Source organism: Dryobates pubescens, chromosome 1, assembly GCF_014839835.1.
Source record: "Dryobates pubescens isolate bDryPub1 chromosome 1, bDryPub1.pri, whole genome shotgun sequence".
NCBI classification, from domain to species: domain Eukaryota; kingdom Metazoa; phylum Chordata; class Aves; order Piciformes; family Picidae; genus Dryobates; species Dryobates pubescens.
This window is the reverse complement of record NC_071612.1, coordinates 32,173,111-32,196,791: the sequence shown is the minus strand read 5'-3', so window position 1 is coordinate 32,196,791 and position 23,681 is coordinate 32,173,111. Positions and strand designations below refer to the sequence as shown.

General features: G+C 47.9%; 1 protein-coding gene across 1 annotated transcript in view; it reads right to left on the bottom strand.

Moving 5' to 3' along the window:
- The window catches only part of USP46 (ubiquitin specific peptidase 46), a 29,896-nt gene that overhangs the window by 3,755 nt on the left and 2,460 nt on the right, over positions 1 to 23,681 (bottom strand). Inside the window, exons 2-6 of the mRNA XM_054163454.1 lie at positions 11,924 to 12,004; positions 10,432 to 10,645; positions 6,539 to 6,768; positions 3,994 to 4,070; positions 841 to 924 (exon numbers count right to left, since the gene is read on the bottom strand). Coding sequence (XP_054019429.1) covers positions 841 to 924; positions 3,994 to 4,070; positions 6,539 to 6,768; positions 10,432 to 10,645; positions 11,924 to 12,004 — 686 coding nt within the window. The remainder of the gene's footprint in view (positions 1 to 840; positions 925 to 3,993; positions 4,071 to 6,538; positions 6,769 to 10,431; positions 10,646 to 11,923; positions 12,005 to 23,681) is intronic.

The following is a 23,681-nucleotide window of genomic DNA, read 5'->3' as shown; positions in this document are numbered from 1 at the left end:
CGAAGTATCAGTAGACAACTAACAGAAACTTCTGGATGAAGACACAGGTAATGCCTTGAATCTGGCCCACACAGAATGCAGCTGGGCTGTAAAGCTTCCACATACCTAAACACAATAAATCATAGAGTCACAGAATGGCTCTGGTTGGAAAGGACCTCAGAGATCATCGCCTTCAATCTCCCTGCCAGGGGCAGGGACACCTCTCAACTAGACTCAGCTGCCCAAGGCCTCATCCAGCCTGGCCTTCAACACCCCCAGGGAGGAGACAGCCACAGCCTCCCTGGGTAGCCTATTCCAGAGTCTCACCACCCTCACATTGAAGAACTTCTTCCTCAGCTCCAGTCTAACCCTGCTCTGCCTCAGCTTCAAACCATTCCCCTTTGTTCTGTGTCTAGGCATCCTTAGGAAAAGTCCCTTTGCAGCCTTCCTGTAGGATCCCTTCAGGTATTGGAAGGCAGCTCTAAGGTCCCTGTGGAGTCTTCTCCAGGATGAACACCCCCAGCTCCCTCAGCCTATCCTCACAGCAGAGGTGCTCCAGCCTTTGGATCATCTTTGTGGCCTCCTCTGGAGTCACTCCAACATCTCTTGGAGTGCCATGGTTTAGTCATGAGGTTTGTGGTGACAGGCTGAACTTGATGATCTTTGAGGTCTCTTCCAACCTTGGTGATTCTGTGATTCACTGTGTCCTTCTTATGCTGGGGACACCACAACTGGAGGTGGTGGTAGAGGTGAGGCCTCTCTTAACCTTCTGGCCACACTCCTCTTCATATAGCCCAGGATACAATAGCAAGGAGGAGGTTTATCAAAGCCCAGGAGGGAACCAGCCAACTCTTCACTTACCTTTTCTGTGCCTCTTGTTTACTGCAGCAAGTCTCACAGTAGTATTTCTGTTCACTACATAAGGTCTCTGTGTTACTGAAGTCTCTGTAAATAAACACAATGATCAGTTCTTAAAGGCTCTTAACCCTTTTGCCCAACTTGGGCTGATGAACTGAAACCCTAAGATGACACAGAGGATTAGCTTCTCTCTGCACTGAGACCAGTTTCCTAAAACATGCAAAGCAGCTGTCCTGGGGCTTGCAAAGGGGCTTCAGGTATCTGGCTGCTATGTATCAGGAGCTGGGACCCTCCATGGTACAGGTGGATGGTCAGGTACCTCAGCATGGGACTTATCTCTTACATGCCAAGGGGCTGCCTAGACCTGGGGGTAGTTGCTCAATCCATCCAGTTGTTTGTTTTGGCATAACTTGCAGAATGGAACAGCTTCAAATACCTCTCATCCTCAAACAGCTCACTTTGTGGTGGTCTCCTGTGAGATGGGCTTGAGTCCTCTTACACACAAAGAGTTCTTGGAATGAAAAAGAGAAAAGCAAAGCACAACTGGACTACTTAGAAGTCAGAATCAAATGGAGTGGTGAACTCTGCAACTCCTAGTGGAAACAAAAGCATTGTGTCTGTACTATATTTGTTACTGGACTTCTGCTTCAGGCCCAGGTGGCTACCCTGTGGTGCCAGACTATGCCAGAGGCTTGTACTCTTTGGACCTCTTGTGTACACATGGACATGTTCAATCTGGAAAAAGCTACAGGAATAACTGTAAAGAGCAGCAGTCTGCTGAGGGAAGGAAATTAAGGCTACTTGCTCTCAGCTTTACCTTCTCAATGCAGTAGCACTTAAAACTGTAAGGACACAGCAAAGCAGCTGTTAAAAACGAACCCAAAGTTTCCAAAGAGAGAACTAACTTGGCTGTTCCTACTGAGAGAACCCACAAAAGCACAATTCATTGAATAATGCCACAGAACAAGAAGGGGAGATCCATATTCTGACTGCAGATCTGTTTTCTAAGCAGAGGCAGGCACACTGCCAGTGTGAAAGGCAAGCAGCAGAGATGAGAGGTGTTGACTCCCCTCTTTTCATCTGTAAATTGTCACCCCTGCTTCCCACTCCAAGGAAAGAAAAACTGGGATTTTGCTTCCCTTTGTTTCCAAAAGAACAATGGGTGGACAGGCTGGGAGGAGTTGGGGTTGTTGAGCCTGGAGAAGAGGAGGCTCTGGGGAGACCTAACAGCAGCCGGCCAGTACCTGGAGGGGGCTACAGGAAGGATGGAGGGAGACTGTTTGCAGAGGCCTGCAGAGATAGAACAAGGGGCAATGGCTTCAAACTGGAGAAGAGCAGATTTAGACTGGATATCAGGAAGAAGTTCTTTACTATGAGGGTGGTGGAACACTGGAACAGGTTGCCCAGGGAGATGGTTGAGGCCCCATCCCTGGAGGTATTCAAGGTGAAGCTTGAGAGGGCTCTTGGCAACCTGATCTAGTTGGGAATGTCCCTGCTGACTGCAGGGAGGTTGGACTGCCTGAGCTTTGGAGGTCCCTTCTGGCCTGGACCGTTCTATGACTTCAAAATGCACATCATGCTGTTGGAATAAAGGCAAATACCACACTGGGATGTGCAAAGAAAGAGAGTATCCATTCTTGCCATGATTGAGTAATCTCTAGAGGAATACTGGGCCTAATTTTCAGCAGCTGCAGTTCAAGAAAGAGAGGCTCAGTTGGAGAGAAGGTCCAAGAGTAATGAACATGAGCAGAGACATAGAGAAGACAGCCAGTGCTCAGGCTGGAAAGGAGCTCAGCAGATGCACACTTCAGCCTCCTTTGCATGTCAGTAGGATTTCACATTGATTTTGAACAGCATAGGGAAGTGCTAGGAGGTTAAGGATTACTGCAGTGTCCTACAGGAGACCAAAGAGAAGCTGAGAAGGAGGAAAAAAAATAATTACTGGGTCTAGCACTTCAAAATGCACCAGAAATTGCCTGGTGGAGGTGTGGTACCCACAGAGCAATCACTGCTTTCTGAGCCAGCAATATGCCTTCTCTTTCTGTGGCTCTGAGTTTGGGGTGAGGTGCCAAGCAAACCTTCCTCAGCAATGCAGACCTACTGTGAAATGCAGTTTCAAACTTGGGAGCAATTTTGGAGTTTGAAAGAAAACTGACCAACTGATAAACCATAACCTTAGAGCAGCAGCAGAGCGCCTTAAATCCAAGTATGACTTTATTGCATCACTGTTAGAAGTCCAGAGCTTTCAAATCACTGAGAATAACCCTGCATGTAAGGCTGAAAATCCTTCTGACCTCTGAGTATTTGTTTAATATTTAGGAATGTACTAGGAGCAGAGGTGACACTTGGAATAAGAGACTTCTCCCTGGCATTTCAGCAGGAGAGAGGGGATAAGAAACTTCCATGGCAGGAAAGCAGACTTTGGAAAACTTTCAGCCTGCAGGGACTTGAGCACTCACCCTGCAAAGCACACACTTCACTTTTAATACGTGCACCTAAGTCCTAATCAACAAAGCACTTGAGCAGAAGCCTAAAGTTAAGCACATTTAAATCCCTTTGAAGCCCAATTATCATTCTGCAGCAATTCTTCCAGCTGACAAGGCAAGCCAGTATTTTCCTCAAGAGATTATTTCTTTTCCCCTTTCAAACACATCCAGTGAAAGAGAAACCAGGGCATCAATGCATATTTTTCTATTAGAGGAAACATCCAGTTTAGAGCTTTTTTTTTTCCCCCTTCTGCCTCATTAAGAAACCTCAAATCCCAATGCCATCCCACTTCTCTTTTCTGTACCTGCTGGCCATGGAAAATTTACCAAAGCCAGACAGAGCTACCTGCCAAAGATACACACACTCACACACACACATTATATATATATAAAAATACAGAATTAACCAGGTTAGAAGAGACCTTCAAGATCATCCAGTCCAGCCCATCACCCAGCACCATCTAATCAACTAAACCACAGCACCAAGTGCCTCATCCAGGCTCTTTTTAAACACCTCCAGGGATGGTGACTCCACCACCTCCCTGGGCAGCACATCCCAATGGCCAATCTCTCTTGCTGGGAAGAATGTCTTCCTAACATCCAGCCTGAACCTCCCCTGGCACAGCTTGAGACTGTGCCCTCTTGTTCTGTCACAGGTGCATTCATTTACCTTAGACAGTGTGTAATTGATGTGTTCTGCTCCACATCAACAGAGAGGTCAAGAAAATCTTCATCTTTGCTGCTAACCTGTTGCAAAAAAACCCAACCAAAACAAAAGAAAAAGTGAAAGACTTAGTAAAGTGCCATACATCTAAATCATAGGATCACAGAATTGTCAGGGTTGGAAGGGACCTCAAGGGTCATCCAGTACCAAACTCTAAGCCATGGGCAGAGACATCTCACACTACAGCAGGTTGCTCACAGCCACATCCAGCCTGGCCTTCAAAACCTCCAGGGATGAGGCTTCCCCCACCTCCCTGGGCAACCTGTGCCAGTCTCTCACCACCCTCATGGGGAAGAAGGAAGTTAAATACCTCACAGAATGGCTCAGGTTGGAAGGGACCTCAGAGATCATCTACTCCAACATCCCCACCTGGGCAGGGACAACACTCAACTAGACTCAGCTGCTTAAGGCCTCATCAAACCTGTCTTTCAGCACCCCCAGGCAGGAGGCAGCCACAACCTCCCTGGGCAGGCTGGAAAAGCCTTTGGCAGGTACAGTGTTTCATCTGAACACCACAAAGAAGGTAGGAAGTTTGCTACTGACTTCAGCACATCAAATACTCTCTGAAAGGGGATGGTGAGCTAGAGCCAGGATACAGATCAAAACTAAAGGCAGCTGGAAACCCAGACTCAGACTGCAGTCTTTGTGAGCATAAGAACTGCCTGACTCTGTGCACCACACATGAATATTGTAACAGAGGAACACCTTTTAATGCACTTTACTATTCCTCAAAGACTTCAAAGTACAATAATACAAGAAAAAGCAAACTGGAGAAGTATCCTGAGCAGCACACAGGGTGTTGCTGCATTCCCAGGAAGCCTCAGGTAGGTCCTCCTATACCAGCAGTCCCTAGCACTGGCTTTCCCATAAAGCTTGGTCACTGAGTGACAAAGAGAGACTTCTGCTGTTGCCCAGGGACATGCCCTGAGTTCAGCACAGTTCTGTCTGAGCAAACAATGGATATTAATTCAGAATTAGGCCTCAACTGTTTAAAGCAGCTTGGCAGAATTGTTTTTAGCTGACCTTTCATTTCTTTTAGCTTGTTACTGTTACTTGGGGGTTTATAACTGAAGACTCATTTCCAATCTCTCTCTCAGTGTTTGCGCTCACACAAGCTTGTTCCAAACTTGGTCCAACTCCTTTTTTCATGTTGACTATCACTCTCTTTCCCTACCCCACCCCTGACCCACATTTGTGGGTAAGTCATATTTCCTTGGAGTACAGAGCTACAGGGCTGTTCTTGATGATCAGAAATACCAGAGTATGTTCTTTTAGGCCCTGGGAATGGTTTCTCTCACCCAAATTCAGCTGTCTACAGTTAGAAATTTAACCTCAGCTTGCTGTCTGAAGATGCCTTCTCTGGGCACCTTATCCCATCTTCATGCAGATGATATCCACTTCCATTTTTTCTTTAGAGGAAGTCCTTGGTAGCAGTACTGAGTTAAAACCACATTATTCTGAGGCCAGATCAGTTGGTTGGCCCAGTTCTCAGCATGGCTGCAGCACTACCTGCAACAGCTCAGTAACACCATGGAGCCAGGGCACTGCCTTGTGAAGTACAATACCTGATCCTGCTAAAAATACTCTGTCTCCTGAAAGAACCTAGAGACAGATGGAGAGAGCTTCCTGGAGGACCTCCTTTGCAACCTCCATCATCTACAGAAGGAGCTGAGCAAACTACTTCATCCTTGAACACTTCCATTTTACAAGGCAAAGGTTAGGTGAGGTTAATTCCAACCTTTTTGGAACGCTGGTGTCATTTCTCTCCCAAACCAGATTTTTTCCCTCTCTGTCCTCTTTCACATAGCAACCTCACAGAGAGAAACCTTTAGTATTCCCTTTAAGTAGGAGCATGTGATTGGAAACCACAGACATCAACAGAACACTTGCAATCAGGTTTCCCAACTAGAACTAATTCTCACTCATGCTTTCAAGTGGCATCCTCCAGAAAATACCAGGGGGAGAAAAGAAAACACATGGCTTGTAATAACAAATCTGTGTGCCCCTCACTTCCTTAGGGCTCAGTGATCACAAATTCATCTTAACATTAAACTCCTTCTTGGAGCAGTGATCTGAGTATCTTCTCCTAAAGCTACAGTAAGAAGGAAAGGATTTTAACTGCAAAGAGAGGTACTAGGGGCCGCAAGACTTGGCATAGGTTGGCCAAGGAATGCTTAGGAGAAAATAAATAAATAAATATATATTTAGAATAGAATTCATAGAATCAGTAAGGTTAGAAAAGACCTCAGAGATCATCAAGCCCAAGCTGTCACCCAGCACCTCGTGACTAACTAAACCACGGCTTCAAGTGCCACATCCAATCCCCTCTTGAACATACTCCAAGAAGTCAAGCCTACAGGGATTTCCATGGCTCTGAGGTGTCTGAAAAGATTCATATATTTATATATACATATAAAATGTATCTACCTATGGAAGGGCAACAACCCAAAAAAGCCCCACAGCAACCCCAGCACTCTGCCCCAGAGCTTACGGTTTCACAGTTCAAACATCTGGTTTCGTTGGTCAGCGTCCCCTGGAAGATCTCATGCACCCAGGTGAGCTCCTGCTTGTTGTTCTCCTCAGCTTCGTTCATGTTGCCGTTTTTCAGCTTCCCATTTTGCTTCTCCTGTTTCTTCTCCTCCTGCAAGATGTCTGCAATGGTGTTGAGCAGGTAGTTCAAAAACTCGTGAGCGTCCTGCTGCATGTAGTTGTCAAAGAGATCTGGGGAAAGAGAGTTGAGGTTTCTGCAGCTAACTACATCCTTTCCTTCCAAAGAGCAAAGTCATGGCTCAGAGATCATCTACTCCAGCCTCCCCACCATGGGCAGGGACACCTCTCAGCTAGACTCAGGCCTCTTCTAACCTGGCCTTCAACACTCCCAGGGAGGAGGCAGCCACATCCTCCTCCAGAGACTCACCACCTTCCTACTTCCTCAGCTCCAGTCTAACCCTGCTCTGCCTCAGCTTCAAACCATTCCCCCTTGTCCTATCTCTAGACACCCTCAGGAAAAGTCCCACTGCAGCCTTCCTGTAGGATCCCTTCAGGTACTTGAAAGCAGCTCTAAGGTCCCCACAGAGTCTTCTCTTCTCCAGGCTAAACACCCCCCCACTCCCTCAGCTTGTCCTTACAGCAGAGGTGTAATGATGATCCAGACCTTGGATCATCTTTGTGTCCTCTTTTGGACCCACTCCAACATCTTTGTGTCCTTCTTATGCTTGGGACACCAGAACTAGAGGCAGGATTGGAGGTGGTGTTTCACCAGAACAGAGCAAAGGGGCAGAATCCCCTCTCTTGCCCTGGCTGCAGCCCAGGTCACAATTTGCTTTCTGGGCTGCATGAGGGAACCGCCAGCTCCTGGTGAGCTTCTGATCAACCAACATCCCCAAGTCTCTTTCTTCAGAGCTGCTTTCAACCCACTCTGCCTGCAGCCTGGATTTGTGCCTGGGACTGGCCTGACCCAGATGCAGTGACTTGCACTGTGACTTGTTGGACCTCATGCAGTTGTCACTGGCCCTCTTCTCAAGCCTGTCCAGACCCTCCTGGATACCAGCCCTTCCCTGAGGTGAGTCCACTTCACCACACAGCTTGCTGAGGGTGCACAGGCAGTGGCCCTTGCTCAAAGTATTTAGAATTGTGCCAGAGCAGAGCAGTTTTGCAGCTTCATTGGGGGAAGATTTATTCCAGTCTAACTTTAGCTGTCTGAAAGGGTCTCCTGTGGAGCTGGTTACATAGGCTCCCACCACAGTCAGTGAAAAAAGCAAGAGGTTCACTCAGCCTAAATTAATTCCTCAAATCAGAGGCTTAGCTTTAGGCAACACTGATGCTCACCCACATATATTAAGTCACTCAGGCACTTAGGAACATCACAGTTTGGACAGTAAGACACATGGCTGGGGAATCTGAAGGCATCGCTCCAACCCCACCCCGTGCCAAAGGCTGGTAGGTGGGTTAGAAGTTGGGACAGCTGACCAAAGGGATATTCACAGAATTGTTAGGGTTGGAAGAGACCTCCAGGATCAGCCAGTTCCAACCCCCCTGCCATGGGCAGGGACACCTCACACTACAGCAGGTTGCTCACAGCCACATCCAGCCTGGCTGCAAAAACCTCCAGGGATGAGGCTTCCTCCACCACCCACCATGGTAACCTGTGCCAGACTCTCACCACCCTCATGGGGAAGAATTTCCTTCTAACATCCAATCTGAATCTACCCATTTCTAGTTTTGCTCCTTTCCCTCCAGTCCTATCACTCCCTGACCCCCTCAAAAGTCCCTCCCCAGCTTTCTTGGAGCCCCCTTCTGATACTGGAAGGCCACAATTTTTCCGTGCTGTGTGATTTTGTGTTCAGCAATAGAAGCTAAGAGAAAGGATTTGGGGAGGCACACTCATTATTAAGGTGTTTGTCTTCCTAAACAATTCCTATGCATATAAATGTCCTGCTTCCCAGGGAGTGGCTGAAAATTCATCTGCTGTTGGGAGGCAGAGAATAGCTCTCCTTTGGGTTTGCTTTGCTTCTGCACTCACCCTTTGTCTTTTTTTCCTCTTTTAATCCAACTGCTTGTCTCAATGCATCTTATTTTGTCCCCCTGTTCTGCTGAGGAGGGCAGTGAGAGACTGGCTTGGTGGGCACCAGGTAGGCAGCCAAGGCTAACTCACCTCAAGCAGTAATAATGAAACCATGTAAGAAAGCTCATTTTTTCCACACACAAGTCTGATGAGCACAGACTTGTTCTCTTCAATCAGAAATGCTTGCAGGAGGAAGGGAGACTATCAGTGGTGATTTCATACAGTCTTCTCCAATGGAGGCTTGGTCTGCCCACCACACTGAAGCAAAACCAATCTGTATTCCCAAGAGATGTGTATTGTTATCCCCCTGCTCCTGAGAAACCTCACATGGATTTCCTCAGAAGATACTGCACAGCTCTTTCAGCTTGGCAGTGTCTGGCCTGGGAACAGAAGTAGCTTAACACACACAGAGTCTGGTCCTAATTATAAAAAAAGCTGAAAACACAAGATCCAGCTCCTAAAAGTGATCCCCAGCAGCGTGGGGGCATTTATGACTAGATGACTCAGAGCTAACTTTGTCACCCTTCCAAAAGCCTGCTCTGGTATGAACAGCCTGACCACTTAGATGCTGTCACCAGGAAGCAATTTCTCCCAGGTGTCTCTTGCTGTCTCTCCATTCAAAGCTCCCCTGCTCCTTAAGCATGCTACCAGTAAAGTAGTTCCTCATGGTCACACAATCACAGCATGTTAGGGGTTGGAAGGGACCTCAAAAGATCATCCAGTCCAACCCCCCTGCCCCTTGTGCTGGCATTGGGCATCACCCAGCAGAGCCTGGCTGCAGCCTCTGGGCATTCACCCTGCACATCAACAGGAATGAGGTCACCTCTCAGGGTCTTCCTCTCCAAGCTACAGAGCCCTCAGCTCCCTCAGGCTCTCCTCGTGAGGAAGATGTTCCACTGCCTTCATCATCTCTGTGGTTCTGTGCTGAATTCTCTCAAGCAGTTTCCTGAGGTCTTTCTTGAACTGAGGGGCCCAGAACCAGACACAATATTCCAGATGTGGCCCCAGAAGGGCAGAGAGGGAGGAGAACCTCTCTCAACCTACTAACCACAGCCCTTCTAATCCACCTCAGGATGCCATTGGCCTTCTTGACCACAAGAGCACATTGCTGGCTCATGGTCGACCTTCCATCCACCAGGACCTCCAGGTCCTTTTGCCCTTCACTGCTCTCTAGCAGGTCAGTCCCTAACCTATCCTGGTCAGTGGGGTTGTTCTTTCCTAAGTGCAAGACTCTCCCCTTGCCCTTGTTGAACTTCAACAAATTCCTCCCTGCCCAACTCTCAGCCTGTCCAAGTCCCTCTTAAAGGCAGCACAATGCTCTGGCAGCCAATCCACCCAGCTTGGGGTCATCATGTTGAGGTGGAGCCTCCTGTGCTGTAGTTTCTATCCATTGCCCCTTGTCCTATCACAGGGTGCAAGTGAGCAGAGGCTGTTCCTCCCTTCTTCACCCCCAGCCCTCAGATGTTTATAGACATTTATTAAATCCCCTCTCAGCCTTCTCTCCAGAATAACCAGCCCCAGATCTCTCAGCCTCTCCTCCCCAGGCAGTGCTCCAGTCCCTCAGTCACGCTTGTAGCCTCCCTTGCAGCAGATCCCAGCCCCTCCTGTACTGGGAAGCCCAGAGCTGGATGCAATATTCCAGCTGTGGCCTCACCAGGGCAGACTTGAGGGGGAAGAGAACCTCCCTGGGTCTGCTGGACACCCTCCTCTGCATGCAGCCCAGGATGTCACCTGCTGCCTGTGACCACCCTGTCCCAACATCTGTTACCCTTCCCTGATGGCTGTGTGCACACCTCAGAGGATCCCAGTTTCACACTTACCATTCTCCTTCCGTAGCCTCGATATGAACTTCTTTGGCGGAATAACTCCAACTTTCTTCTTCTGAGTAGCAATACTGTGGAAAAGATCTGCCAGGCAAGTCAAGAGGTTTTCCTTCTTTTTCTGTTGGGCCTTGTATGATAGCACATTCTCCCGAAAGGGCCGGCAGAAGTACAGCGCCTGCAGCACCGAGTTACAGTAGCAGGTGTTCCCAAACTGCCAGCCAAGGGAAAACAAAACCATCTTAAACCCTCTGCAGCACAATGAAACCAGTTGCTTCATTTGACCCCTCGCTTCCTTGCCCCTTGTCACGTACCAGCCACGTTACCAGCTATTTCCACACCCACCCCATGCTTGCAGACACCCCCCGTGCTGAGGTGTCACACAATCACACAGTCAGGCTTGGAAGGGACCTCAAGGATCAGCCAGTTCCAACCCCCTGCCATGGCCAGGGACACCTCACACTACAGCAGGTTGCTCACAGCCACATCCAGCCTGGCCATAAAGGCTCCAGGGATGAGGCCTCCACCACCTCCCTGGGCAACCTGTGCCAGTCTCTCACCACCCTCATGAGGAAGAACTTCTTCCTAACAGTCAATCTCAATCTACCCATTTCTAGTTTTGCTCCATTCTCCCCAGTCCTATCACTCCCTGACACCCTAAAGAGTCCCTCCCCAGCTTTCTTGTAGCCCCCTTCAGATACTGGAAGGCCACAATTAGGTCTCCTTGGAGCCTTCTCCAGACTGAACAGCCCCAACTCCTGACATGAGAAGCGATCCAGCCCTCTGCTCCTCCTCATGGCCCTTCTCTGGACATGTCCTAAATTAACTAGGATGCAAAGCAAAAGTTTCTGCTTGCAAGAGATGTATTTATTGCAGTGAATCTCATTAAGTTTGTTTCCATATATTAATATACTCTTGCTGGGCTCTATCTTACTGCTCACAACAGAATGGAAAGAATTACTGCATGTGTTTTATTTATACAGGAACAAACAAGTGACTAAGCACACTTCTCATTCATTCACTCCTCAGTCAGTCTCCTGTGAGAGTCCCCAGGCTCTCTTTGGGCACAGTGCAGACTGCTGTACTTGAGCTGCAGAGAAAGCAGTGATCTCCATCACTTCCTCCCTCGCATTTCATAGCTAAAACAGACTTGTAACTTTAAATAACGTGTAAGTTCTAATCCCTGGAAACATGCAGAGAACAGTAAATTGGGGTTTTTGTTGTGTTTTGGTTTTTTCTGGAGGCATACAAAGCTATCATAGAATTGTTAGGCTCGGAAGGGAGCTCAAGGACCATCCAGTTCCAACCCCTCCTTCAAACACAGACACAGTTTTGCAACCAGCCTTGCCTGAAATTGAAAGACAAGCAGCCCTCTCTCTCTTTTTTGTGTGTTGATGTTATTCTTGAAGAGCTTATCCTACCCTGGGGCAAGAGAAGAAACTGCAAGTCAAGTACAGCCATAAGCACAGCTCTGTATGGAGGTGGTACTTACATTGACCAAGCCGAAGTAGTGCTCATTGATTGGAAACTGCTCTGGGCCGATGTCTTTCTCCAGAGCAGAGGCATTGGTGCCCTATTAAAACAAACAAACATTATTTAGAATATTAAGAGTCTAAAATACAATTGTGGCTGCCATCAAGACAGAAGAGCTACCAAGCTAACTCTCTTACCCATGGGCAAGCACAACTGGCACAGGAGCCAACCAAAACCCTTAGGTGATAGAGTTGGCCTGATCTGGACACTGCAGTGATGGCTGATTAGAAGAGAAGAGGTCACAACAATGTGGTTCTCCCCACAGCCACCTCCCCCTTATTTTCACTGAATACATGAGCAGCTGAACGTTCCACCACAGAGAGAAAGCCCTCCAGCAGTACCAGAGAGTACAAGGGCACAGACACAGGAAAGCGTCGTCTTTGCTATTTCATTCCCATCATGCCGCAGCTCCCTATACAAAAGGGCATCACAGGCAGTTCTTGCTCTTTTCCTCCCTCCCTCTGCTCCTCTTATCTCCGTGGGAGTGTGGGGGAGGCTCAGGCCTTATGTGGCAAATTTTGTGCTGTGCAATTTTGGCCCAGGGGGGCAGGGAGGCTTAGAGGCAACTGAGGCACTGGGAGGCCTCTCCTGGAAGTTGCAGGTGGGGAGGGCAGTTCAGCCTGCTCCTGAGCCTGCTAAGGTTGAGTGGGGGGAGGCTGTTGGGAGGTTTACATAGCATCAGTCAGGGTTGGAAGGGACCACAAGGATCATCTAATTCCAACCCCCCTGCCATGGGCAGGGACACCCCACACTAGATCAGGCTGGCCAGAGCCTCGTCCAGCCTGGGCTTAATCACCTCCAGGGATGGGGTCTCAACCACCTCCCTGGACAACCCATTCCAGGGCTTCACCACTCTCATGGGGAAGAACTTCCTCCTCACATCCAGGCTGAATCTCCCCACCTCCAGCTTCATTCCATTCCCTCTAGTCCTACCACTACCTGAGAGCCTGAGAAGTCCCTCCCCAGCCTTCTTGTAGGCCCCCTTCAGATATTGGAAGGCCACAATTAGGTCACCTCAGAGCCTTCTCCTCTCCAGACTGAACAGCCCCAACTCCTTCAGTCTGTCCTCACAGCAGAGGTGCTCCAGCCCTCTGCTCACCCGCATGGCCATTCTCTGTTTTGGTTTGGTGAGCCTAATTTCACAGGCTCACAGGATGTTAGGGGTTGGAAGGGACCTCTGGAGATCATAGAGTCCAATCCCCTGCCAGAGCAGGGCCAGAGCACAGGTGCTAGCATAGGTCACACAGGAATGCATCCAGAGGTGTCTTGAAAGCCTCCAGAGGAGACTCCACAACCACACTGGGCAGCCTGTTCCAGTGCCCTGGGATCCTCACAGTGAAGATGTTGCTCCCATGTTGAGGTGGAACCTCCTGTGCTGGAGTTTACATCCATTGCTCCTTGTCCTATCACAGGGCACAAGTGAGCAGAGGGCTGTCCCTTCCTTCCTGACACCCAGCCCTCAGGGTGTCAACTGGCAATAACTTTCCAGTGCTTAATTTAAAGTAAATGCGTAAGAGAATTAGGACATTTATTAGATCCTCTCTCAGTGTTCTCCTCTCCAGACTGCACAGCCCCAGGGCTCTCAGCCTCTCCTCACCAGGCAGTGCTGCAGTCCCTTCAGCATCCTTGTAGCCCTGCCTTGGACTCTCTCCAGCAGATCCCTGTCCCTCTTGAACTGGGGAGCCCAGAACTGGATGCAATATTCCAGGTGTGGCCTCACCAGGGCAGAGTTGAGGGGGAGAAGAACCTCCCTGGCTCCGCTGGACACACTCCTCTGCATGCAGCCCAGGATGCCATTGGCCCTCTTGGCCACCAGGGCACATTGCTGACCCAAAGTGTGTATATATTGTGTACATAGTTCCTTTTCCCCCTGAATGCCTATTGTGTTTCTGTATATATTTGTAAATAGAATTCATATTTAACCTCCAATTCTGTGTGTTTTTATTTTACTCCCCTGGGGGCACAATACCTTTCTGTCCTGTTGCCCTGAGCAGCTTGCAGCTCAAACCCAGGACACTTTACCGCTCCAAAAATCAGCCCTTGGCTCTTGCAAATACAAAATGGAGCACTGTGTGCTGGACTCCCAATGAAACAGAGAGGCTACATTCAGTCTTTGGGTAAGCTGACCTAACTCCCATGGGTTTACAACAGGAATTGTGCCCTCTTAGATCAAGAGTAATTTCAGTCTGCTTTCTTTTAAGGTCTCCAAAAAGTTACTATTAAATTCATAGAAAAAGAAGAGTAGGAAAGCAGGGAAGAAGCACCGGGATCTAATACTTCAAAGCAGGATATATTCCTTAGGTGGAGAAAAAAAAGCCCTCAGACAGATGACTTGGTAAACTCCAGCCATGCTGTGCTGCATATATAGGACATGTTTTCATAGGAAGACTCCTTGAAGAAGCACTTGACATGATGACAGAAGAAATGACTGCAAGTTATTCTAACCAAAGCGTACCAGACACTGTACACCCAAACCAGTTTTAAACTGGAGGGGGGGGGGGAAAGAAAAGTTCTTGGAGATGTGTTAAAGATAATTCAGAACTCAGTTTAAACCAACCTGTCAAACACAGAAAGCATATCAGCCTACTGAGGTTAATCTACAGCAAAAATCCAACAGGAGTGTTCAACGTGGTTTGAATCATGGCTGTGGCTGTTCCCACTCCCAGCAAGCCACTTGGGTTACTCCTGCAGTGCAAGTCTCCTCAAGTATTTTTTAATGCAATCCATTCTCTACAGTTTTATGAAGAGTTCTGAGCGTCAGCTGAATCTACTCCAGCTTCATCAGGGTGTCTAGCAAGAGGACAAGGGGGAATGGCTTGAAGCTGAGGCAGAGTAGGTTTAGACTGGATCTTAGCAAGAAGCTCTTCAGTAGGAGGGTGGGGAGACTCTGGAATAGGCTGCCCAGGAATGTTGGGGCTGCGTCCTCTCTGGGGGTGTTCAAGGCCAGGCTGGATGAGGCCTTGAGCAGCTGAGTCTAGTTGAGAGGCAGGGAGGTTGGGGTGGATGATGTCTGAGGTCCCTTCATCCTAAGCCATTCTATGATTCATAGAGAAGCCAGCAAGAGTGGCTGTGCAGCCACAGAGCTTGGCTCTTAAATAGAATAGAATAAACCAGGTTGGAAGAGACCTTCAAGATCATCATGTCCAACCCATCAACCAATTCAACACCACCCAAACAACTAACCCATGGCACCAAGCACCCCATCAAGTCTCCTCCTGAACACCTCTCTACCCTCCAGCAGATCAACTCCTGCCCCCAGCTTGGTGTCGTCAGCAAATTTACTGATGATGGACTCGATGCCCTCGTCCAGATCATCAATAAAGATGTTAAAGAGCATGGGGCCCAGCACTGATCCCTGGGGCACACCACTGGTGACTGGCTGCCAGCTGGATGTGGCACCATTCACCACCACTCTCTGGGCTCAGCCTCCAGCCAGTTCCTAACCCATCTCAGTGTGCTCCCATCCAAGCCATGGGCTGACAGCTTGGCCAGGAGTTTGCTATGGGGAACGGTGTCAAAGGCCTTGCTGAGGTCCAGGTAGACTATATCCACAGCCTGCCCAGCATCCACCAGGCAGTCACCTGATCATAGAAGGAGATCAGGTTGGTCAGGCAGGACCTGCCCTTCCTAAATCCATGCTGGCTGGGCCTGATCCCTTGGCCATCCTCATCATCAGGGTATAGAGCCAGTAAATGAGCCTGGCTCCTTCCGCTGTGGTGGCCAGACAGTATGAGAACAAGAACTAGGTCAGTGTAGAAACTCCTATATCATCTTTGTGAGGTTGGTGAACCCTGATGCCTCTGAAGTTGTCACTTAACTCAGCAATCAGTATTCAGCCCTTATAAAATGGCCAAGACACAGCATACAGCTGGCAACAGAGCCAAGCATGGGTCACCTCAGGCTATGCTTTCTTCCACAGCAGCACTCCAAAACTGCCCTGGCCCTATGACCTGTATTTTTCTCCCCGCCTTGTTATTTTGCTCCAGGCCTTCCAAGAGATAAATCTGCCAGTTTTCAGCTGAAATTTCTGATAATGTTGCTAAGAGCTCATTTTGCATCACATGAAACAGATTAAGTTAAACAAAAAAAGGCAACAAAACCCTCCTGTTCCTTTGCACTTCAGGGAGAGGATTCTCCCCTTCTACTCTGCTGAGACCCCACCTGGAGCAGTGTGTCCAGTTCTGGAGCCTCTATTACAGGAAGGATCTGGAGATGCTGGAAGGTGTCCAGAGAAGGGCCATAAGGATGAGCAGAGGGCTGGAGCTGCTCTGCTATGGAGACAGACTGAGGGAGTTGGGGTTGTTCAGTCTGAGAAGAGAAGGCTCTGAGGAGAGCTAATTGTGGCCTTCCAGTATCTGAAGGGGCCTACAAGAAAGCTGGGGAGGGACTTTCTAGTTTCAGGTAATGGAACAAAATTAGAAGTGGGTAGATTGAGATTGGATGTTAGGAAGAAGTTGTTCCCCATGAGGGTGGTGAGACACTGGCACAGGTTGCCCAGGGAAGTGGTGGCAGCCTCATGCCTGGAGGTTTTTGCAGCCAGGCTGGATGTGGCTGTGAGCAACCTGCTGCAGTGTGAGGTGTCCCTGCCCATGGCAGGGGGGTTGGGACTAGATGATCCTTGAGGTCCCTTCCAACACTACTAATTCTATGATTCAACATGCAAACAAAATAACAGTGCAGGGGTGGGGGAAAAGAGACCAGGTCAGATTGTAGAATAATTGCATTTCAGTTATTTTGCTACATGTGAGATTAACAGAGGGTAAGAAACGGAATGCAGCTGATCTGAAAGGTACTGCAGACAGAAGACAGTAAATCAGACTCAACTTTCTAGGGTGATCAAGCTAAAAAATAAATGGCACTAACTTTCCAGTGCTTAATTTAAAGTAAAGGAATTTGGATATCTCATAAGTCACCTGTGGAAAACCTATTAAACAGGTATCACCAAATAAACAAAGTATGAATATCCATGAAAGGATAACATACAAAGTAAGAAGTGGCAAGAAGTACCACAAGAAAATGCAAAGAAAAATATAAGAAACCAAACCAAACCCAACCCCCAAATCCCAAACACACACAAATTTCATTTTACAGCCAGAAATTGTAACAAATACATAAAGAACAGCAGCTCAGGGAAGGAAGATGGGTGGTCCACAATGAAGGGCTTCAGATCATATACAGCTCTGAACTATAAGTTTGGTTGGTGGTTTGGTTCCCCTCCCCCCCACCCCCCCCCCCCAATATGCAGGGAAAGTGAGAACACTGCACTAGAAATAGAGTAATAGAGTTGTTTCCTGAAGGGAGAAGCTGAAGACTTAAGACAAACTAAGGGTGATGGCTGGGCTGGTAGAAGAGAAATCAGAGTAAAAATAGAAATGGCCTCAGGGCCAGGCAGCCTGAGTTTCAGGATTTTGGAAGGCACAGCATATGGGAGGGAAGGGAGAAAGCACATAAAGAAGTATGTGGAAGGCCTCCTGGCCAGCAAAATGGCAGTGATAGATAACTCAAAAGAGAGGAAAGGACTGTAAATGAAATCCTAACTCAGCTGCAGAAGCAGCACAAAGAAAAGGAGAGTCAAAGTGCAGCAAGCAGTATCACACCATGCAGTGAGCATGCAACTGCTTTCAGCAGACACAGCACCTGTCCTCAGTGCTGGACTTCAACTATCCCTCAGGACAGCCCCAGCTTTCAGAGAGCTGTGATGAGTAAGTGGAACAAGGGAACTAACCTTCTTCAAACTCATAGGTATCAAGTGGCAGAACCAAACAGTTTCTGTCATTTTTAAAGTGTAAGTCCCAGGAGGTGGTTGAACTGCACCTGGGAAAGAACCCCATGGACCAGTATAGGTTGGGGGCTGATCTGTAAGAGAACAGCCTAGGGCAGAGGACTTGGGACTCCTGGTGGACAGCAGGATGCCCATGAGCCAGCAATGTGCCCTTGTGGCCAGGAAGGCAAACGACATCCTGGGGTGGATTATAAGGGTTGTGGTTGGTAGGTAGAGGGAGAGGTTCTCCTCCCCCTCTACTACTATGCTCTGGTGAGGCCCTATCTGGAATATTGTGACCAGTTCTGGGACCCTCAGGTCAAGAAAGGACCACAGGGAACCGCTTCAGAGAGTCCAGCACAGAGTCGCAAAGCTGCTGAAGGCAGTGGAACATCTCCCTGTGAGGACAGGCTGAGGGAGCTGGGGCTTAGGGCTTGGAGCAGAGGAGCCTGAGGGGTGACCTCATTCCTGTTGATAAAGATGTGCAGGGCAGTGTCAGGAGGATGGAGCCAGGCTCTGCTCAGGGATGTCCAATGACAAGACAAGGGGCAAGGGGGGTAAGCTGGGGCAGAGGAAGTTCCATTGAAACAGGAGGATAATTTTTTTCCCTGTGAGGGTGCCAGAGCCCTGGAGCAGGCTGCCCAGGGGGGTTGTGGAGTCTCCTTCTCTAGAGACTTTCAAAACCCACCTGGATGTGTCCCTGTGTGACCTGACCTGCTCTGGCAGGGGGACTGGACTGGATGACCTCTGGAGGTCCCTTCCAGCCCCTATGATTCTGCAATTCCATGAATTTAACCAGATTAGCTTTTCTTACAAACAAACAAACAAACAAAGAGAAAGCATCCTTGTTCTTTCAGCAGAGCTATTTTGGGTCTTTGCTGCCACAAGAGAAAAGAGGAAACACTGTGAAAAATACAGGAGATTAATCAGTAAATAAAAAAGATATTGACTGACTGAAAAATTACTCTGTACTTGGGGGGGGGGAAGAAATGATTTAAGACAATGCATTTAAGTGAGTTATTTATGTGCATTTTTCCCCCAAAGAGTTTTCTGATCGTCAAGGCAAATTTAAGAGCTTGAAAGGAGAAGCCTGACTTGTTTCTTTGCTGGACACAGTGAACTGGTTATAATCACAGATGTAAGTATGACATGTCCATATGTCATGAATAACTTCAGCTCTTTCCTGTGCATTTCCCAAGAAATGGGTAAAAATGGGGAGGGCTGAAAATGCAGGACAAATGGTCGAGACATTCAGTCATACAGATATATCCTCAAAGCACAAAGCAGCCAAGCACTGGATGACAAGTTCCAGTGAGGTGTTACAAGTTCAGTATCTAAATCCATAAACAACCTTCTAAAAACATGAATTTTTCCATGATCAGACAAGATTCACCAGTCTGCAGCTCAGCATTCACTCCTGAGTCTGTCTCCATCCCCAGCTCAAATGTTCTTGGATTAGTTGCAGTAAGGCCTTTGCTGGAACAAGTAGCAAAACCATTTTGTTGTGTTTTTTTTCTTGGCCCTTTTCCTTCCTCAGAACACATAACCCTGAGATGGCCTCACAAGGGAAAAGAGAGACTGATATTTGCTTACAGATTCTAATTATTTTCAATCACATTTTTGTCTGGGCCACACAGACTGCATATTTCATGCCTCAGACCATTACAGAGACAAGGCACCTTCTAAACTTCATCACAGCTGCCTAACCTGCAGCCAGAAGAAAGAATATCCTCATTAAATATAGGCTGGGCAGGGACTGGCTTGAGGGCAGCCCTGAAGAATAGGACCTGGGGGTGCTGGTGGATGAGAAGCTCAACAGGAGCCAGCAGTGAGCACTTGCAGCCCTGAAAGCCAACCAGAGCCTGGGCTACAGCAAGAGAAGCATAGCCAGCAAGGCCAGGGAGGTGATTCTCCCCCTCTGCTCTGGTGGGACCCCACCTGGAGCACTGTGTCCAGTTCTGGAGCCTCTGTTCCAGGAAGGATCTGGAGGTGCTGGAAGGTGTCCAGAGAAGGGCCACGAGGATGAGCAGAGGGCTGGAGCTGCTCTGCTATGGAGACAGACTGAGGGAGTTGGGGTTGTTCAGTGTATATAGGAGAAGGTTCTGAGGAGACCTAATTGTGGCCTTCCAGTATCTGAAGGGGCCTACAAGAAAGCTGGGGAGGGACTTCTTAGGGTGTTAGTGAGTGATAGGACTGGGGGGAATGGAACAAAAGCAGAAATGGAAAGATTCAGATTGGATGTCAGGAAGAAGTTGTTCCCCATGAGGGTGGTGAGAGACTGGCACAGGTTTCCCAGGGAGGTGGTGGCAGCCTCATCCCTGGAGGTTTTTGCAGCCAGGCTGGATGTGGCTGTGAGCAACCTGCTGTAGTGTGAGGTGTCCCTGCCCATGGCAGGGGGGTTGGAGCTGGCTGATCCCTGAGGTCCCTTCTAAGCCTGACAGTTCTGTGATTCTATGAAATCTCCACAGGAGTTATGAGGGCTGCAGTTACGGTGTAGGACAGATTCAGAATTCAACATCATTTGCAACAGTCAATTTTTGACAGTGTTTTTCTAAAAACTGTAGAAATTCTGTGGAGGTAAGTGCAAGGTTCTGCATGTGAACAGAAGAATCACTTCTCCATTTACAGCATGAGAAACACCTGACTACGATAATAACTCTTCAAAAAACAACAGTCTAGAGACTGCCCTAGTAGGCAGTGCAAGATCAATAAGCATCAGCTGTGCAGTGCCAGCTCAAACAATAATAAATGTTGACAACATAATGAAAGCCTCAAAGACAAGAGTCTACAAAGTTCTTAAGGTAACTTTCCTGTTTAATTTGTCATTGGTAAGGCTGAGGTTCAGTAAGTCAAAGTTGAGGTTCAACAAGTCACAGTGCTAGGTCCTGCACCTGGGTCAGGTCAACCCCAGGCATAAACCCAGGCTGGTGCAGAGTGGGTTAAGAGTAGCTCTGAAAAAAAGAGGCTTGGGGATGTTGGTTGATGAGAAGCTCAGCATGAGCCAGCAGTGCCCTCATGCAGCCCAGCAGGCAGCTGTGTGCTGGGCTGCAGCCAGAGGAGTGTGGGCAGCAGGGCAAGAGAGGGGATTCTGCCCCTTGGCTCTGCTCTGCTGAGACCTCACCTCCAATCCTGCCTCCAGTTCTGGTGTCCCCAGCAGGAGAGGGACACAGAACTGTTAGAGTCTAGAGGAGGCCACGGAGATGATCCAAGGGCTGCAACACCTCTGCTACAAGTATAGACTGAGGGAGCTGGGGTTGTCCAGCCTGGAAAAGAAAAGATTCTGGGTGAACTGTAGAGCTGCCTTCCAGTGCCTGAAGGGATCCTGCAGGAAGGCTGCAGAGAGACTTGTCATCAGGGTGTGTAGAGACAGGACAAGGGGGAATGGTTTGAAGCTGAGGCAGAGCAGGGTTAGACTGGAGCTGAGGAAGAAGTTCTTCAGTAGGAGGATGGTGAGACTCTGGAATAGGCTGCCCAGGCAGGTTGTGGCTGCCCCTCCCTGGGGGTGTTGAAGACCAGGCTGGATGAAGCCTTGAGCAGCTGAGTCTAGCTGAGAAGATGATCTCTGAGGTCCTTTCCAACCTAAGCCATTCTATGACTTAAAACAGAACCTTATGTCCAGTTTTGGGTGCTAGGTCTCAAGAAAGATAACTGGAGAGAATCCAAAAGAAGGCAGTTCAAATGAAAAACCCAACTCTAGGAAAAAGCTACCTGTAAAAAGTATTGAACAGGCCTGTGGTGCATAAGGCAGAACAGTCTGAGGCAGGGCATGACATTATTTCCAAGCACAGAGTTTGTTACTGATCTGTTCTCACTCTCAAGGGTGGACAGGTGAGAAGCACCAAGTTCAGTTCACAGTACTGTGAATTTCAGGCAAGACAGCAAGAAATATTCCAGTCATAAGGACACTGGAAGCATCAGGATAGACTGCCTAGAGTGATGAGGTAGTCACCACCACTGGAAATCTCCCAGTTTGACAGACATACATCAGAAGTAACACAAGTTGATCAAATAGTGGACAGTTGGAGACTTTATTGTCCTAGGGCAGTTTAGATGCAACTATTGATTGTGACATCAAATTGAATAACCTCAACATACATTGCCCAGTAGTTGCTCAGCACAGCAGCTTTCTCTGTAAAGGCTAAGCACACCCAAAACATGCCTCCAGTGGAGCCTTGATGGTGGAGAAGATCCCTAGAAGTGTCACTGTACTGTGGTGTTAAGAGTGCATAAGTGTGTCTACCAAACACACAGCCAAGGGCACTTTCTTGAGGCTAGAGGAAGACCAGCAGAAGAGTTTCCTGACTGCTTGTCTGACTGGCCCTGATGTACACCCCACAGACTGTGGCTCTTTGAGTCCACCACACACAGCTAATTAGGGTCCAGAGTCTACTTCTAATCCCACCTCTTCCACCATTCAGACTCACTCAGCCTTGCTGAGCTGTAATTAAGAGGTTCCTTTATTAAGGTATTTAGCATAACCAGAGGGTTGCTCTTAATGGAGCAACTTGCAGCCAGCCTATATGCATCCAAAAGAAACAAACTGTGAGCCACTCCTGCAGGCATGAATTGTCCTGGTGCGTTTGTCTTCCAGACAACTGGGAGCTGCCTGATAACAGCCACACACAGAAAGCAGGTATTCCTGCAAGACAAGCCTTGGTCATTAGCCCAGGATATACATCAGGAGGGATGTAGTAGGATGTTCCTTTCCATAGCCTCCTCTACCCCATTAAAAGTGATCCTTTGTGGACTTCTGCTTATCTGTTGATGACTTCTGCTTATCTTTTGATGGAAAATGCACACTGTGTGCTTCTCAGCCCAGTACCCACTAGTCAGCCATGCTCTCCAATTCCTCATTTCTTCACCCATCTTACAATAATTAGACTTCACAGTCTCCATGTTTTTCCTATTTTGATCTCTCATCCTGGAATTGTGCACTCCTGAGACCCTGCTTCTCAAATTGCCTTGCTTCAACTGCCTGCAACTAATCTTTTCAGAGGTAGAATTCTGTTTTCCTTTAGCACTCTAATACAAGGCAAGGCAGTAAAATTAGAAGGTATATTTATTCTGCCTAAGTTTGAAAAGTCATGAAAAAAATAACACACACTGCAAGCTGTGCTAAATCAATTCAGCTAATTTTCATCTCATTTTCTCCTTCAGGACATGAAAGTACTTGGAGAAACACAAACTTTGTCAAGACAGGATTACCATCTATGTTGCATTCAGAGAAGGACAAGTATCTCAGGACCAATTCCTCCCTCTGTCCCTCTTCCTGCTCCCTCTCCCCCACCAAGAAAAGAATCTTTTGTTTTCCCCCCTTTGTGTTGCAAAACTTAGAGACAAAATAAATCTCTGGGAGCACTCCCAAGTGGAACAGAAATGGTAAAAGATACAAAGATGATTATTTCCCCCCCCCCCCCCTTACTATGTTCAAAGAGGTTAAAAGCCTTAGAAATATCCTATTAAGGAGTATCATCTACCAAAATATATTTTATTGCCTAAGAATTATGCACCTATTTCTTAGTCCACAAATTTTAAGCAGCTCATTTCTTCAACCTCTGTGTTACAGAGCAGGAAAAAAGGTCTGGGAATTAACATCTTTGTCTGGTGGATTTCTACAGGTGCCTCACATCAGCCTGGCAATGCAAATCATCAGGTTTTTTACAGGTAAAATGTTTTCTTATCTACCCTCTAACCTTTCAAGTCCCATTCTCATAGCTCCTCCTCCTTCAGACCACTGAGTTCAACTCCCACCACCTCATCTCATCTGAGAGGACATGTTTTCAAAGGAGCTATAATGCAGATATAAGTAACTCCAAGAATCATATTTGTCCTGAAGCCCCAAATTCCTATAGATTTCTGAAAAATCTCAGCTTTGTTTTTTCCCCCCCTGGAATAACTTCCAGTCCTTGTGGGTTACCCTGAAAAGACTAAATATGACCAGCACAACACAGCTCCA